Source organism: Coloeus monedula (genome assembly GCF_965178545.1).
Source record: "Coloeus monedula genome assembly, chromosome: 16".
NCBI lineage: Eukaryota > Metazoa > Chordata > Aves > Passeriformes > Corvidae > Coloeus > Coloeus monedula.
The window spans coordinates 1,545,058-1,558,766 of NC_138796.1; the positions used below are offsets into that span (position 1 = coordinate 1,545,058).

The 13,709-nt window shown below is 48.4% G+C and overlaps 1 protein-coding gene across 1 annotated transcript; it reads right to left on the reverse strand.

Annotated features, from left to right (window-relative positions):
- Positions 1-9,992: 9,992 nt before the first annotated feature.
- On the reverse strand, positions 9,993-13,320 carry ITPRIPL2 (ITPRIP like 2; the record flags this gene model as incomplete). The annotated part of the gene is made up of 2 exons (XM_082292080.1): positions 9,993-12,610; positions 13,301-13,320. 2 exons carry the CDS (start codon positions 13,318-13,320, stop codon positions 11,107-11,109), a joined length of 1,524 nt encoding a protein of 507 aa, XP_082148206.1. The 3' UTR covers positions 9,993-11,106.
- Positions 13,321-13,709: the final 389 nt, after the last annotated feature.

Below are 13,709 nucleotides of genomic sequence, written 5' to 3' on the forward strand. Positions count from 1 at the left end.
ACGACCTCTGTGAGCTGTGACTCAGTGGCTCAGGGTGCCCTGGCCCGGCGCAGCCTCAGCAGTGGGAGAGAGCCTGCAGAAGGCACAGCGCCACTGAGACTCTTCTGCTTTGGAACTCACTCCCCGCACTGAGGCCAAAAAAGCTTGGATACGGCAAGCTTTGGGTCAGGCTAAAAAGCCTAGAGTATTTTCAGACTTCCAAGGAGAGAACATTGTATTTATAGGGAAGTTAGTTCTTCAGTTGCTTTTGTAATTCATTTTGTTTATGACTGGTTTATTCAAGCTGTAGGGATGAGGAGTTAGCTGCTAGATTTCTTTTCCAGGCTCACATTTCTAACTGTTTGCAGACATAGGACAGAGCTATTTTTGTAATATAAATCATTACAGAGAGAATATCTCACAGTCCCCACTGGAGCAAATTCCTAAGGAAGTGAGCTCTATTTTGGAAGTAAATTTCTACTTCGTGTTTGTTTTAATTTAATGAGAAATGAGCAACATCAGTCTGAAGCCAAGCAGTGTCCCCATTTCTCGGGAAGAGAAACTCAGTGGAATCAGAGTCACTTCTACCACAAGGAGCTGGGTGGGAGCTGCAGATGTGGCTTCCCAAGCCCTGGGGGATTGAGTGTGATCCTGGCAAAGGGGCTGAACAGGGGACAGAACTCAGCCTTCAAAGTGACACAGCTTCAGAAATAAAGGTACTCAAGATACTTTCAGTGCCCACCTTAAAAAGTAAGATATTATCTTCTAAAAAGGCCAGAGTGTGGGATTTTATAGAATAAGGCAAACTCTGTCTCAACATCATCTCTCTGAGACTCAGGGACAGAATTGTGAAATAAATGCTGAGAGCTCTGGTCGTGTGACAGACTCATGGATGACTTATTTTAGAAGAGTCAGTCCCATCCCCTGGAAGTTGTTTGAATTACTGTGCTGTGACTCTTCCCATCTGATTCACACTAATTTGGCAAGTCACAATTCCTATTCATAGGAGCATCAAAACCTAGAAAGTGGACAGGGAAGGAATTGGAATTTACAGGTTTCTCCTATCCAGCAGTGGCTTAAAGATGTAAATTATCACAGAAACAGATGTGGCCAAGCACACTTTCTTCTACTGAACCAGCAAGGCTTTATAACTGAGCCTTGGGCTATGCAGCTGTGAAATATAGGAAAAGTTATCCAAAACCATTTAAATATAGCTCGTAAGAGAAAAGCTTTTAAATTATGAAACAAATTAACAAAACAGAAAAAGAGAGATTGCTTAAAGCTTTTGGAAAAAACCCATACCAACAGCAGCAAAACCCACTTCCGAGCTGCAAAGGAACAGCTACAAGAACATGCTCTGGATCATTCAGCTGCAAATACCAAATCATGATTTGCAAAAATATGTCGAAGTCAACTTCAGAACTCAACAGGTTCAGAAGGGCAGGACTATTTTTATGACAAAAGGTTCTGTTTCCAACCATCTCCTCAGAGCAGCAGACACCATTGCATCTGGTTTTCCCATTTTGCACATCTCGTTAAGCAGATGTGCAAAATACTGTATCATGCAGGAGAGCTCAACTTGGTGGGCTAAAGGGACAATTTGCATTCTAAAGCACTGCAGTGCTGTAGCTGAGAAATAAAATGGAATTCCTGACTATTTCTGCCTTGAAAGGACCTCAGTTTCACCTGTCTGTTTCTGTTGTTGAATTCTTTTCCCTCCTCTCCATTCTATGCATTTACCCTGCGGCGTTTTCAGAGGGACACAGCTCTGCTGAGGAGGGGGGCTGCAAATCCAGCTAAACGCAACCAGCATAAAGGAACCGAGCCCTTTCCAAATTAAAATTTACTTCTCAGAAGGAATCTCTTCTCTGAGCATTAATGGAAACCAAAATCACTACACACACAGCAACACACACCGTGCTCTCTGCCATTCAGAGCCGAGCTTGGAAGGCAAACCTGTTTTCATCACAGACTGAGCCAGGCTCCTATGCAAGAGTCTGCTAAAATCCAGGTGATAACATTCTTCCTTGATGCTGGGCGTTCCCCTGGGTGTCTGACTGAAAACCCTGTTCTTACAGATCAGATGGGAACACTTTTGATCTTGGGGCTGCTCCTTATATTGCATAGGTAGCAGCACCAGTAACCTGCAGTTGATCGAGCAATGCTGTCAGGGAAGATGTCCCTGCTCCTGAGCAAGTCCTGGGGTGGGTCCAGCCCCACCCTGCGCCTCATCCCACTGTGCCAATAGCTCAGGCTGTGCCACCTGCCATCACGGGTGACAAACTGTTTCCACTGGCCCCAGCACAGCAGTTTCTGTGAGGCAAGGACTGCATTAGCCCTCTCCCAAGGGAGGAAGCTTACTTGTCCTCCTCCCTGCAGCATCCCTTTTACAGCCTTGGACTGGGGACCTCGTTAGCAACACAAATAAGCTTCCAAGCAGAAAAGGGACAAAAGTAAATCTGATCTCATCCCAGCTTCCTCCCCCACTGGAAGAACCAGAGTGGCTGTGGCCAGCGTGTGACTGCCATCCTGTCCCCATTCCACAGGGATGCCATCGAAAGGTTATGAAAATACTGTGCAGGAGGGAGAAAGGAGGTATCCATCTGCTCCCTTCACTGCAAGGGCCTGCTCCCTCTGTGAGCCTGGAGCAGGGAAATCTGCTGAAAACAAACCCGAGGTGCTCTCAAAAAGATCTGCCAGAGCAGTCAGGACAGCATACTCTGGTGTGTGCAGGGTCCTGTGTTCAGTCAGAGAAGCACCTTATTCACTCAAAATTAACCTTCTGCTCTGCAACTTGAAAGTTTCTGGGGTAGCTGTGTTTGCTGACCTCTGAGAGTGAGCAGTTTTATACAAATAAAATACCTGTGCACTTCACATACAGCTACTCCAGTGGCAGGCAAATAGATACTCAAACTGCCGCACTGCTGGAGCCCTTTGAAATCAAAGTCTCATTATGAAGGCCTTTATCAGCCAAAGAGATAAATTTCATCACTGAAATGACCCTTTTTCATGGTCCCTCCAGCTACCAGAGAGAGGTGAGCAGCACTTTCACCAGCTGACAGTGCAGAAGGCAGGAAGCAGAGCTCACACCACATCTCGTCCACAAGAGTTACAAGCCCTGAAAGCTTTGGCTGAAGAAGTTCATGCAAACCCCACGGTTGTCCCTCAGAAACAGTGTCATGTTTTCCATCAAGGGCTGATTCTTCTGATGATCATCCAGGGAGTGACCATGTTCCCCAAGCTGATCACCTGCCCCTCCTTGCAGTGTAGCTGCTGCCTTCCCTTCTTACCCCTTTCTCCCACCATCTCCCCTCCAGTTTATCTATGTGGATGTCTCCATTGTCATTCTAAATCAGATACTAATCTCATCCAACAGCATCTCATTATAATTAGCTCTTAATTGCCACTTAACACAGGGATCGTTTTGGAAGGCCATAACAATTCTTCCTTGAGGAATCATTTGAGTGTTAAAAGCTCATTATGTGCCCCTATTCACCCTTTGGGTAATGAAAATTATTTCAAGAGGCAAATTTAAAACACTGCTGTGCACACAAACTCTGTACACAAGATTTATATGGTTTCCTGGAGCACTAGTAGCATTTCCAAGGAGCAAACCACAGAAGTCAGTGTGTTTTGCTACCAGTCTCCCTCTGTCCCTCCCTGATGCACTCACCATGTCTGAAAGTCATGCCACGTAACTGAAAGTGGGAACATTTTAAGAAGCACCTGCAAAATGCAAGGGGTTAATGTCACAGTAAAGCTGCACTGCTGCTGCTCTGCTGGAACTGGTGCCCCCAGCCAGGTGCAGGACATGGTTTCATGGCACACATTCATTTCAAGGCAGACAGCACTCAAAGAGCCAAGAGATAAACAGACTGTCAGACAAAACTCATCCTTAGGCACATACAAAGCTTCGGCCAAGACTTCCTTCGTTCCTGAACAAGTCAGACTCCTGAGAGCTCTGAAAATGGACAATTTGCCAAATTCTTACCAAGATCTCCAGGGTTTCCACAGTAGAAGTCACAACCAAGTGCCAGTTCACTTTATTTAGTCATGCATCTGTCAGGGCAGCAGTGAGGAGACAGAGAGGCCTGATGCTTCTCAGGTTCTGCCCCATCCACACAGTGCCAACAGGCAGTTTAATGTCTGTTCACCACTGGGAAAAAAAAGGAGAGAAATGGGCCTATTGCTTTCTCAGAGTCTACTGCTGCTGTTCTCCTCCCCACTCTCCCCCTTTTTTTTTTTTTTTTTTATTATTCAGGAGATGTCATTATTTTTGGTAGGGTCTGAATGACTGCTGAGCTCAAGTGGCTTCCGGGGAAAACATACAGGCTCTGTGAGAAATATGTTTTTGGAGAAATGCCCATGATTCACAATCCTTATGACTAGCAAGTTTCTCCTTTTCGAAACACACTTCAACAAGCCTTCAAGGGGGCATGATAAAAGAGGTCCTCAGAAGACACACTCATACCCCCATCCAATCACCTCTTGGGCAGCAGCCCCTCCACCAGCAAACAGACCCGGAGATGAGAACTGCACAAAATTCAGGGTTCCTGAAAATACCTCCTGTAGAAGCCAAGCCTGCACAGCCGATTTAAATGAAGAAAAAGTCTGTAACGTGCCTGTTCATTTGCTGATGTTTTTATGCCTAAACGTGGTCCTAGGAGAACTTCCAAGAAGCGGTAGGAATATGTTCCTAAATGCATTGCACAGCACAGAGAAGTCTTTTGCAATAGAAATAGAGGAATGACTCATTTCCTCTGGAGCGGCTGCTCCGGCATTTCACTTGCACAGGCAGTGGAGCAGCTCCCTGTGCCATGTCAGGAGGAACTGGGAAACTCAAGAGCAGTTTCCAGCCTGTGTAAACCTAACTGAATTTTGATTTGCCTTCAAAACCAGTGACCCCTGATTGTCATCTGGTGGAGCACAGGAGACAGATTGGCAAACCGCGCCCGAACACTCCCTCCCTCGATGGGAGTTTTGTATTTCAGCATTTTCATTTTCCACAGGATTAAACCCTGAGAGAGCCAAGAATTGCCCTGTCTGTTGCCCTCCCCTGAAGCAGTAAGCACACGAATTTGACAGTGATTTCAGCTCCAAGTTTCTCTTCTCCCCTGCTTGAAACTGAAAGGAGTGGACTGAAATTGCCGAGGAGAAGTGGGCTATTGCTTGGACTTCGCTGCTGTTCTTCCTGTTTCTACAGCTATTTGTTTTTGGTCAGTACAGTGAGACTTTTCAAAGCAACTTTCTCACTTTCTCCCCTAAGAATCCATCATAAATTTTTGGTAATTTTTGGTAACTTTTCTTCTTTAATTTGATAGCTGGTAATCTTGGCAGCACAATCTCCATCAAGACTGTCTGCTCGATTCCTTACATCCCCCTTTCCCCCCCCCCCCCCCCCCCCCAGATTATCATATGGACCCTGTGGCAGGGATAAAAGCCAATAGAGAATCACAAGTATCATGAAATCACTAACAAATCTTTATCACATCCAGCCCAGCCCAAAGAGATGAGTATTCTCTATGCAGCTCTGGTCCCATTTTTTCAGGGGTTTTGGGTTTGTTTTTTTCTTTTCTTTTTTTTGGAGGGGGCAGGAACTCCCAGGGGTGTCAAGAAAAGCAGCCTGTCATTGGAGTACACTGAATTTTTCCAAGTCTCTGAATCAGCGTTGCTATCCTTTAAAAGGAAAAAACCAAGGCTTAACACAGAGCCTGGCACACGATGACATTTGATGCACACACGTTGGTAACAGCCTTTAAGCCTTTTGCATATAAATGTTACTTGACTCCACAGGCTGTTTACAGACACAGAACACACTGTTACCTATAGCTCTGCTGCTGATCTCTTATAAAGCAGTTGCAAATGTGCCAATTCTTGGTTACCTGTTTAAAATAGGACACTGAAGGCACATGCACAAGAGCAGAGGCAGTCTCTTAATTAGGCACCGCATATGTTTGAGAAGCCCAGACAGGTCTATCCATGGTCAGCCCTCCATGTCCTGCTTATTTTAGAGCTGGGAGCTCCTTCAACCTCTCCAGTGAGCACAGCACCGTGCTCCAAAGCATCAGCAAGCACTGAAGGAGAATCCTTGTGCTTCCAGGGGTCCCAGCCCTTATTCCTTCCTCAACCACCAGCTTCCTAGTGCTGGCTGCTCTTCTGCCAGCGACTGAAATTATGTCACTTACCTCAGGGAAGATTCACCAGGCAGACATTTAAAGAGGTGACACAAGAAATAAACCAGCCTGGAACAGCAAATTTTCTGTGTCTGAACTCTTTTGGAGCCTTATGAAAATGGGATGCACAAATAAGGCTCCCTTCCCTTCCAGACAGCTTTAACTTGCATTAGCAGTATTTAATCAGCAATTCACTGCTGACCTTGGCTGCATTACAAGGAGGTATTTGCACAAGGATGGAAAGATTTTAAACAATTTATCCAATGAGTTGGATGCAAACAGGCTTTTCTTTAAACACCAAGCACACAAGTCCTTAGGCCGGTTAATTTTTTGTTAACAGATTTATCACAAAAGGAAAGTTGTGTGTTTCTTTTCTGTTGAATAGGAACTCAGGCTTCAAACAGAGAAGTACTTCAGAGCAAGGATTGAGTGGAGACCAGAGGATGGTTATTGCTTTTAAGGAGGCCATTAATAAGAGATAATGTTATTAGAGGTGAAGTTCTAAATATTTTCACCATGCCAAGTTGGTGGCTGAGTGTTGACACTCAACCTTGACACTTTCCCAGCCTCTGCCAGAAAGAAGCCTGTTAGCCACGGTGCCAGCAACTGCTGCCCCTCTCAGAGAAGCAGCTCCCTGCAAGGTAAAGGCAGGCCCACAGTGACCTGGAGATAGCCACTTCCAGCCTGGCTTTGATTCAACCATTTAAAAGCTCAAGGTCTTGCTGTTACTTCATTAATAGGGAACACCAGCACAAGCTGTGTATAGTTCTAGCATCTTACCAAAGACTAATAAAGGATGGGTAATGTGCTGGCCCAGCCACAAAACTCCTGCTGGCTTCAGCAGGGCTATTCCCATATTTAATGAAAGCACGACCTGCACGGTTTGGAACGGAGATGTGTCTCCACATGCCATGCTGAAGAGATCACACAGATACTGTGAAATGAAGTCCTTGCTTTTCATTAAGCACCAGAAAGAGCAGATTTGCAGCAACCCAAAACAGGAGCCAAGGAAACAAGAGCTCTGAGCAAGCCAACCACAAACCCCAACATGCTCCATTTCAGAAGTCAGCACCACCACAGACAGAGCCAGCCGTGCTCCACTCTCTCTTCTGGCTCTCCTCCACATCCCTCTGCACAACCCCCAAGGCGTGGACTTCCTGCTTTTCCATCATTTTGCCACTTTAGTAGTCTCCTCCTGAAGAGCACATAAACCTGCCAATCAAAGTTCTGGGCTGCAGGTAGCTTTTACTGAAAAAAAGGTAAGAAGGAATTTAAATTTTGAGTCACAGATGCTTTAACACAGTTGTTTATTATTACAGTGAAATATTCAAACAAAACCACCAACTTTTTATGGAAACAATAAAAGTGCAAATGTATTTTGGTATTAAATAGGAAATGAATTTATAAACGTTTCATTAAAATGGGCTGACACTTTGAGCCTATAAACACTTTTTAAAAACCAAAACAATAGCAGCTCAACACTTCAGTTTTATCTTTGGTCTTATGATTAACCAGCAAAAAATAGTTGTACCAGGAATGTCCACTACAAACAGACACGTAAAATTTACATTACTCTGCAGAGATTCAAAATCAAAAAAGGAATGTTTGCAAGATATTTGGTCAGATAAACTACAAAGCCTTTGAGAAATACACAGCATTTTTCAATACAAAATGAAATCACAGATATGAATTTTGGTACTGTAAATGAACTTAATTCTCTTGCAGGTGTGACTCCTCTTCCCAATCAACGTTCAAGAAAAACAACTTCATTTGCACAATATTTGCAAAATTAGGTTGCAGGTAAGAGAACCAAGAGCCCACATTAGTGCTAAGTAACATGCTCTTTTTTCTGTGTTTGTGTTTCTGTTTACACACACAGAGGCAACCCCACTGAATCCATGGTACATTATAACAGCTACAGCCTTAGCAAACAGGTATTCATAACCTTGTTGTGTATCCATGGGCTGGGAAAGGAGGAAGAAGGCAAAAGGCCCACAGGATTACTCATATGGGTCAAGTTCTCTGTGCACCTCCCTGCAGATAAGGCCCTGTAACAGCTCCAGCACACAGCAGGTACCAGTGCTGTCATGTTTCTGTGGAATAAGATGAACACTGTAACAGAAACCCAACTTCTATCAGCTCCTTTTGTCAGTCATATTCACGAATGCATGCTTTAGAACAGATGAGGAGAACACATTTAATACTCAGTTGTACAACTGAGCCACCAAGTGCACACACACTGCCTCATGGCAGGATGCCCCCTCACTTCAAGAAGGCTCACCCAAGCTTAAGGTGAAAGCAAACCCATGCATTTTCTCCATCATGAACTCAAAACATGCCTTGCTGAGCAAAAACTCACACTGAAGATCTGCCTGCACAGCTAATAAACTGAGGGTTTGCCTCACTTTTTATCCTGATGGATTCACCTGCTTTGGAAACATTATCAAAGCAAAACCCACGTAAATCTCTTTACCCTACACTCCAAATCCACTTGCTTTCAATAGTTCTCCTCCAATTTTACCCCACATCCTTTGGCTTTTTTGCAGGGCATCTTCACTGAGAGTTTACCATCATTCCCACTCACCCCTTAGCCCAACTTCCATTTTCTATACTATTTACATTATCCACCATCTCTTCTTGTCATGCATTTTCCAATGCAACTCTCTCCTCCTGACCTAACGACATTTTAATGAGAAAGTCCTTACCAAGTCCATTACAGGTTTCCATGTATTGTGGCAATACTAAACAAACGTACACCCCTTTCCAGAGAAAAGATCCCTTTTCAGAGACAGGGATGCAGTGACATAAACAGACAGACAGCTGACTGAAGCAGCCAGAATTAATAGCTCAAGGGTTTTTATGTCAAGAGTTCAGGCAGCCACAATACCCTGGGCTGGCCATCTAGTTCTTCTTTGGGCAAAAGATTCAATGGCTTCGATTGCAGAACTGCATCTTATTTTAAATACCAAGAAACACATGCCTACAAAAATAGTACATATCATGGTCTGCTACCAAAAAAAAAAACCCCAAACAAACCAGAAACACCAATGTAGCTGACTTAGTCTTAAATACCATGTGCAAAGAACATTTGATCAATACTACCTATAAATACACTATTTGTATTTCTAGAAAGAAGCACAGTGCTTCGAATACAAAAATAACCCAGCTTGTGGGTGTGACCTATGCCATAATTACCTGAAAATAAGACTGCAAGAGCAGTTTTAAAAATAGACAGAAGTAGGCAAACATCTGCCTAGGAAGTGTTTCCATTTAGAAAAATAGATTTGTATAAAGCTTAATAGATTTTGAAAATGTTTGTTTCATGCTGATGCACAGAACTGTGAATAAGGCACACCAACACATCAGGGAAAGGAAGAGCACGTTAGTAACTTCAAGTTATCCTAAAGCTTCCCAGAAGTTACACGTGGTCCTTCACAATTCATTCGAGAGTGCTCACTCAGGACACAGCATGGCAGGTGACCAGGCACATGCTCAGCCTCCTGAGCACCAGCAATTCAGCAACACATTTTGGGACTTAATACATCAAATACTTGAGCAGATGACCAAATAAAGCAAGGACTTGAAATTCTGAATTTTCTGACAGCCTGGCAGACCTGCACTGGGAGCTAAGGCCACTTGCAAGCCTGGCTGCATTACAACTCAACAGGTTATTCCAGCAACTGGGACATAACCAGACAAAAAGTGGCAATTATCTGCCTGATGTTTATACTTAGAGGACACCAGAATCTGTAGCCTAAGAGTGCCACTGTACCACGAATCAGTGCTAAATAATTCTGAAGTACCCTGAAATATTTTATTTCCTTTTTCCCATAATAAAATAACAATTTGCTATAGTACAGCACTAGAAAATCCCATCAAGGTTACTTGGTTCAAACACTGACACAATCAGACGACTGGTTAGGCAGTCATCCAAAAATCCCACCAAACTCCTACCAGGGAGCAGGAGGGTGCAGCAGTCAGCTTATGGCACTGAGATTTGGACTGGTTGAAGGTTTGTTCCAAAATATAATACAGAATTTCTTATTTTGTTGTTGGTCCTTGAGGTAAAGCATATTCTAAGAAAATAATACTTGAATACAGAAACAAATAATAACACTCAACTAGAACCCACAAACAAATGAACCTCAGAGTATTTCTTTAAAAGGTTTTCCTTGGGATAATTCAAACACCACTCCCTTAACAAAATACTAATGCCTCCTCAATAGCAATATTTAGTGCAGCCAATTATCCTAAAAATAAGGCCTTTGTGAAAATAAAGTGCTATTTGTTTCCTTCTATTTGCATTTCAATCCTTCAGTATAACCTTCACTTGAACACGAATGTGAAGCTAGATTCTTCATCCTGTTATGAGAGCAGTTTCACTTCTTCCCTCAGGTTTACATTAACATGTGTTACATTTCTATTTAGCACAATGTGCTCAATTACCCAGGAAATTTAAAGCATGGCACTGAGCATTTCAAACTGTGATCCACACCCATGCTCTAGTGCTCATCACATTTTAAGAACATCTTGGTACATTGATGGGGGGGTTGTTTGCACTTAGAAGATTTTTAAATCCCAAATGGATTTTGCATCATAAAAAGAAAATCTCAGAAAAAACTCGGGCTTGCCACTAAGACAAAAAGTTAACATGGATTTCTAAAAATGTCAGTTTGAGCCTTTTAGTTTGCAAACTGTCGACTGAAGGCAACACTTGACAACTAAGGCATTTCCCCAGAAATGTCAACGTTTTCCCACGTACAACCAATGAGATCAAAGAACGAGAACCACAATTCTGGTAAGTCTTGGCCTTGTCTTCTCAGGTCAGGAACAGAACGACAGAAGCACATTTCATCAGTCCCACCGTCCTCAGGCAGATGCAGGCTCTCGAAGCACCAGCAGGCTGGCAGCGTGCGATGCCCCATGGGTGACAGCAGCTCTCCGAGCCACCAGCTCACTCTCCCGGGGGCTCAGCGGTGTGCCGGCACGGGGCGGGCACCGGGCGCAGGTACCGGGGACTGCTGTACATCCTGATGATGTGTGGGGCCTGCATCCAGGTGCTGAGCAGGTGGAACGCTACAAGGTCCAGCGTGGGCCCGTCGAAGGCAGACAGCAGGTTCACGGGGGCCGCTTCCTTGAGGAACCGGGGCAGCGCCACGGCCTCGGGGATGCTGGTGTTGCCCAGGAAGAAATCCATCAGCACCTGCTTGCGCAGGCAGTCCCTGAGGTACAGCACCAGGTCCTCCAGCCGCTCCACCAGGAACCGCTCATCCCAGGCCTCCAAGGGCCCCTGCAGCAGCACGGAGAAGAGGGCCGTCTTCAGTACGTAGGAGGAAAGCACTCGGCCCCACTGGGAGCAGAAGGGCTCCTCCAGGCCGTGCCTGCGGAGGTCCCGCAGGCCCTTGAGGATCTGCAGGCACTTGAGGTGGCAGGAGGAGGCCGGCGCCTGCTCCTTCAGCCAGCCCAGCAGCCGCTGCTCCTGGCGCGAGGCGTTGAGGCCCCAGAGCGCCTCGGGGGCCAGGGAGCCGTGGGGGCCCTCGGGCGGCAGGGCCGTGAGGTAGAGCGCGTCGCCGAGAGGGATGGCTGGGATGAGGCGCACGGCCATGGAGATGTGGCAGCAGACGTAGTCGGAGCAGGGCAGGATGTGCAGCGTGGGCGGGTGCCCGGGGCAGGCCGAGAGGCTGACGCGGCAGCGCTCCTGCAGCCGGTACCGCACGGCGCCCAGGCACCGCTGCAGATGGCCCTGGAACCAGCGCAGCACCAGCCCCGAGGAGAGGTGGCTGCGGCCCTGCAGCTCCACGCAGAAGCCCTCGGCGAAGGGCCGGCAGCGTCGTGTCCGGCCGTCCCTCGCCCGCAGGCCGCAGACGAAGGCGCCGCATGGCCCCAGCCCGTCGGCACAGCGTGGTTGGGGCTCCAGGTGCGGCGGCAGCCGCAGGGGCACCAGGATGTCGAAGCAGTCTGGGCTCCGCACCTTGTGCTGCTCGTAGGCGCTACCGATGCACACGAAGTCCCCGCGCAGGCTGAGGGCCAGCGGGCCGGGCTGCAGCCCCTGCGCCTTGGCGGCGCGCACCAGCTCGGCCACCACCCGCCCCACGTGCGCCTTGCTGTGCCCCAGCACGTGGGGCGACACCCGCAGCTGCCGCGCGTGGAACCGCTCCAGGGCTCCGCGCCGCGCCCCCGCCGCCCACCGCGCCCCGCCGCGCCGGGGGCCGCCGCCCGCCGCGCCGCAGCAGCGGGCGAGCAGGCAGCCGAGCAGCAGCAGCGCCGAGCCCTTCAGCAGCGGCACCCCAGACCCCGCCGCCTCCGCTGCCTCCGCATCCCCATGGCCCCCCGTGCCCTCGCCGGCCGCGCTGCCGCGCAGCGCCTGGTAGAGGCAGAAGAGCGCGGTGCAGAGTGCGGTCAGCAGCGGCCAGAAGCCCCGCACGCGGAGCGGGGAGGCGGGCAGGGCGCGGCGGGGGCTCGGGCCGCGGGGGGAGCCGCCGCCCGGCCCCGCGGGCGGGGAGCGCCCGCCCCCGCCGGCCCCCTCCTCCGCCGCCCCGGCCGCCCCCAGCGCGGGCCGCGCCGCTGCCCCTCGCCCCGCCGCGCCCCTGCCTGCCCCGGCCGCCGCTCCGCCGCGATCGCTGCCGGCTTCCTCTTCCGAGGGACGCGGCCCCGCGTCAGCCGCCGGCTGAGCTCAGAGGAAATGCCGCGGGCGGCGGCCCGAGGGCCGGGGGCGTTGTCCGACGGGGGCCGGCCCGGGGCGTGGAGCGGCGCCGCCCGCGAGGTCCCGGTTTCCCGCCTTCCCGCCCAGGGAGCCCCGGCTGCCCCCCACAGCCCTGCCCGTGCCGGCCCCGAAAGAGGAGCGAGAGTCGGGTTCCGCGTCCCCCTCACTGCAACAGCGCCCTGCAGAGTGTTTTGGTGAAAAACTGCGAGCTTCTGTCCCCCCACATGAGGGGACGGCGGTGTCAGGGGAAGCACTCCTGCTCGGGCTGCGGTGCCGTGTCACAAGCTCCACGTTGCACGTTTTTCCTCAAATAAAAGTGTTACAGGCCTGTCCCACGGCAGGGGAGTCCCTCCCCTCCCCAGCTTTGCCTGACGGCCTCGGTGCCAAAGGAGCAGCAGAGCCATCAACGCCCGGGCACCAGGGTGTGTAAGGGCTGCTGCCGTACCAACAGCTGCCTGCAGTCATCGAATCATTCAAAAGCCTTGGGTTTTTTACCTTGTGCCCAAATTATTCCGACATTAACAAATTAAGTGGGAAGAAATAACCCCGGGGGTTAAATCTACACAGATATTTGAGGTGATTTTTAAACACATAGTTTGCTGGGAGTATGTTAAACTGTCTCAAATATTGATGGGAACAGGGTCATCATCCTCAGCTTCTGTTTGCTTAATAAATATTTACAGAGTTTTGAAGCTGCTTGCTGAGGTTTAAGCACCATCATGTAAGCATTCTGCTCGGTTTAATTTCGGGTGATAAAGTTCCTATTGCTGTATCTGCACGGTGGCTCCACAAAGGTGAAAAGCAGTTCTTGAACACAAGAGACTGAACCCGACAAGCTGAAAATGCTGTAACAA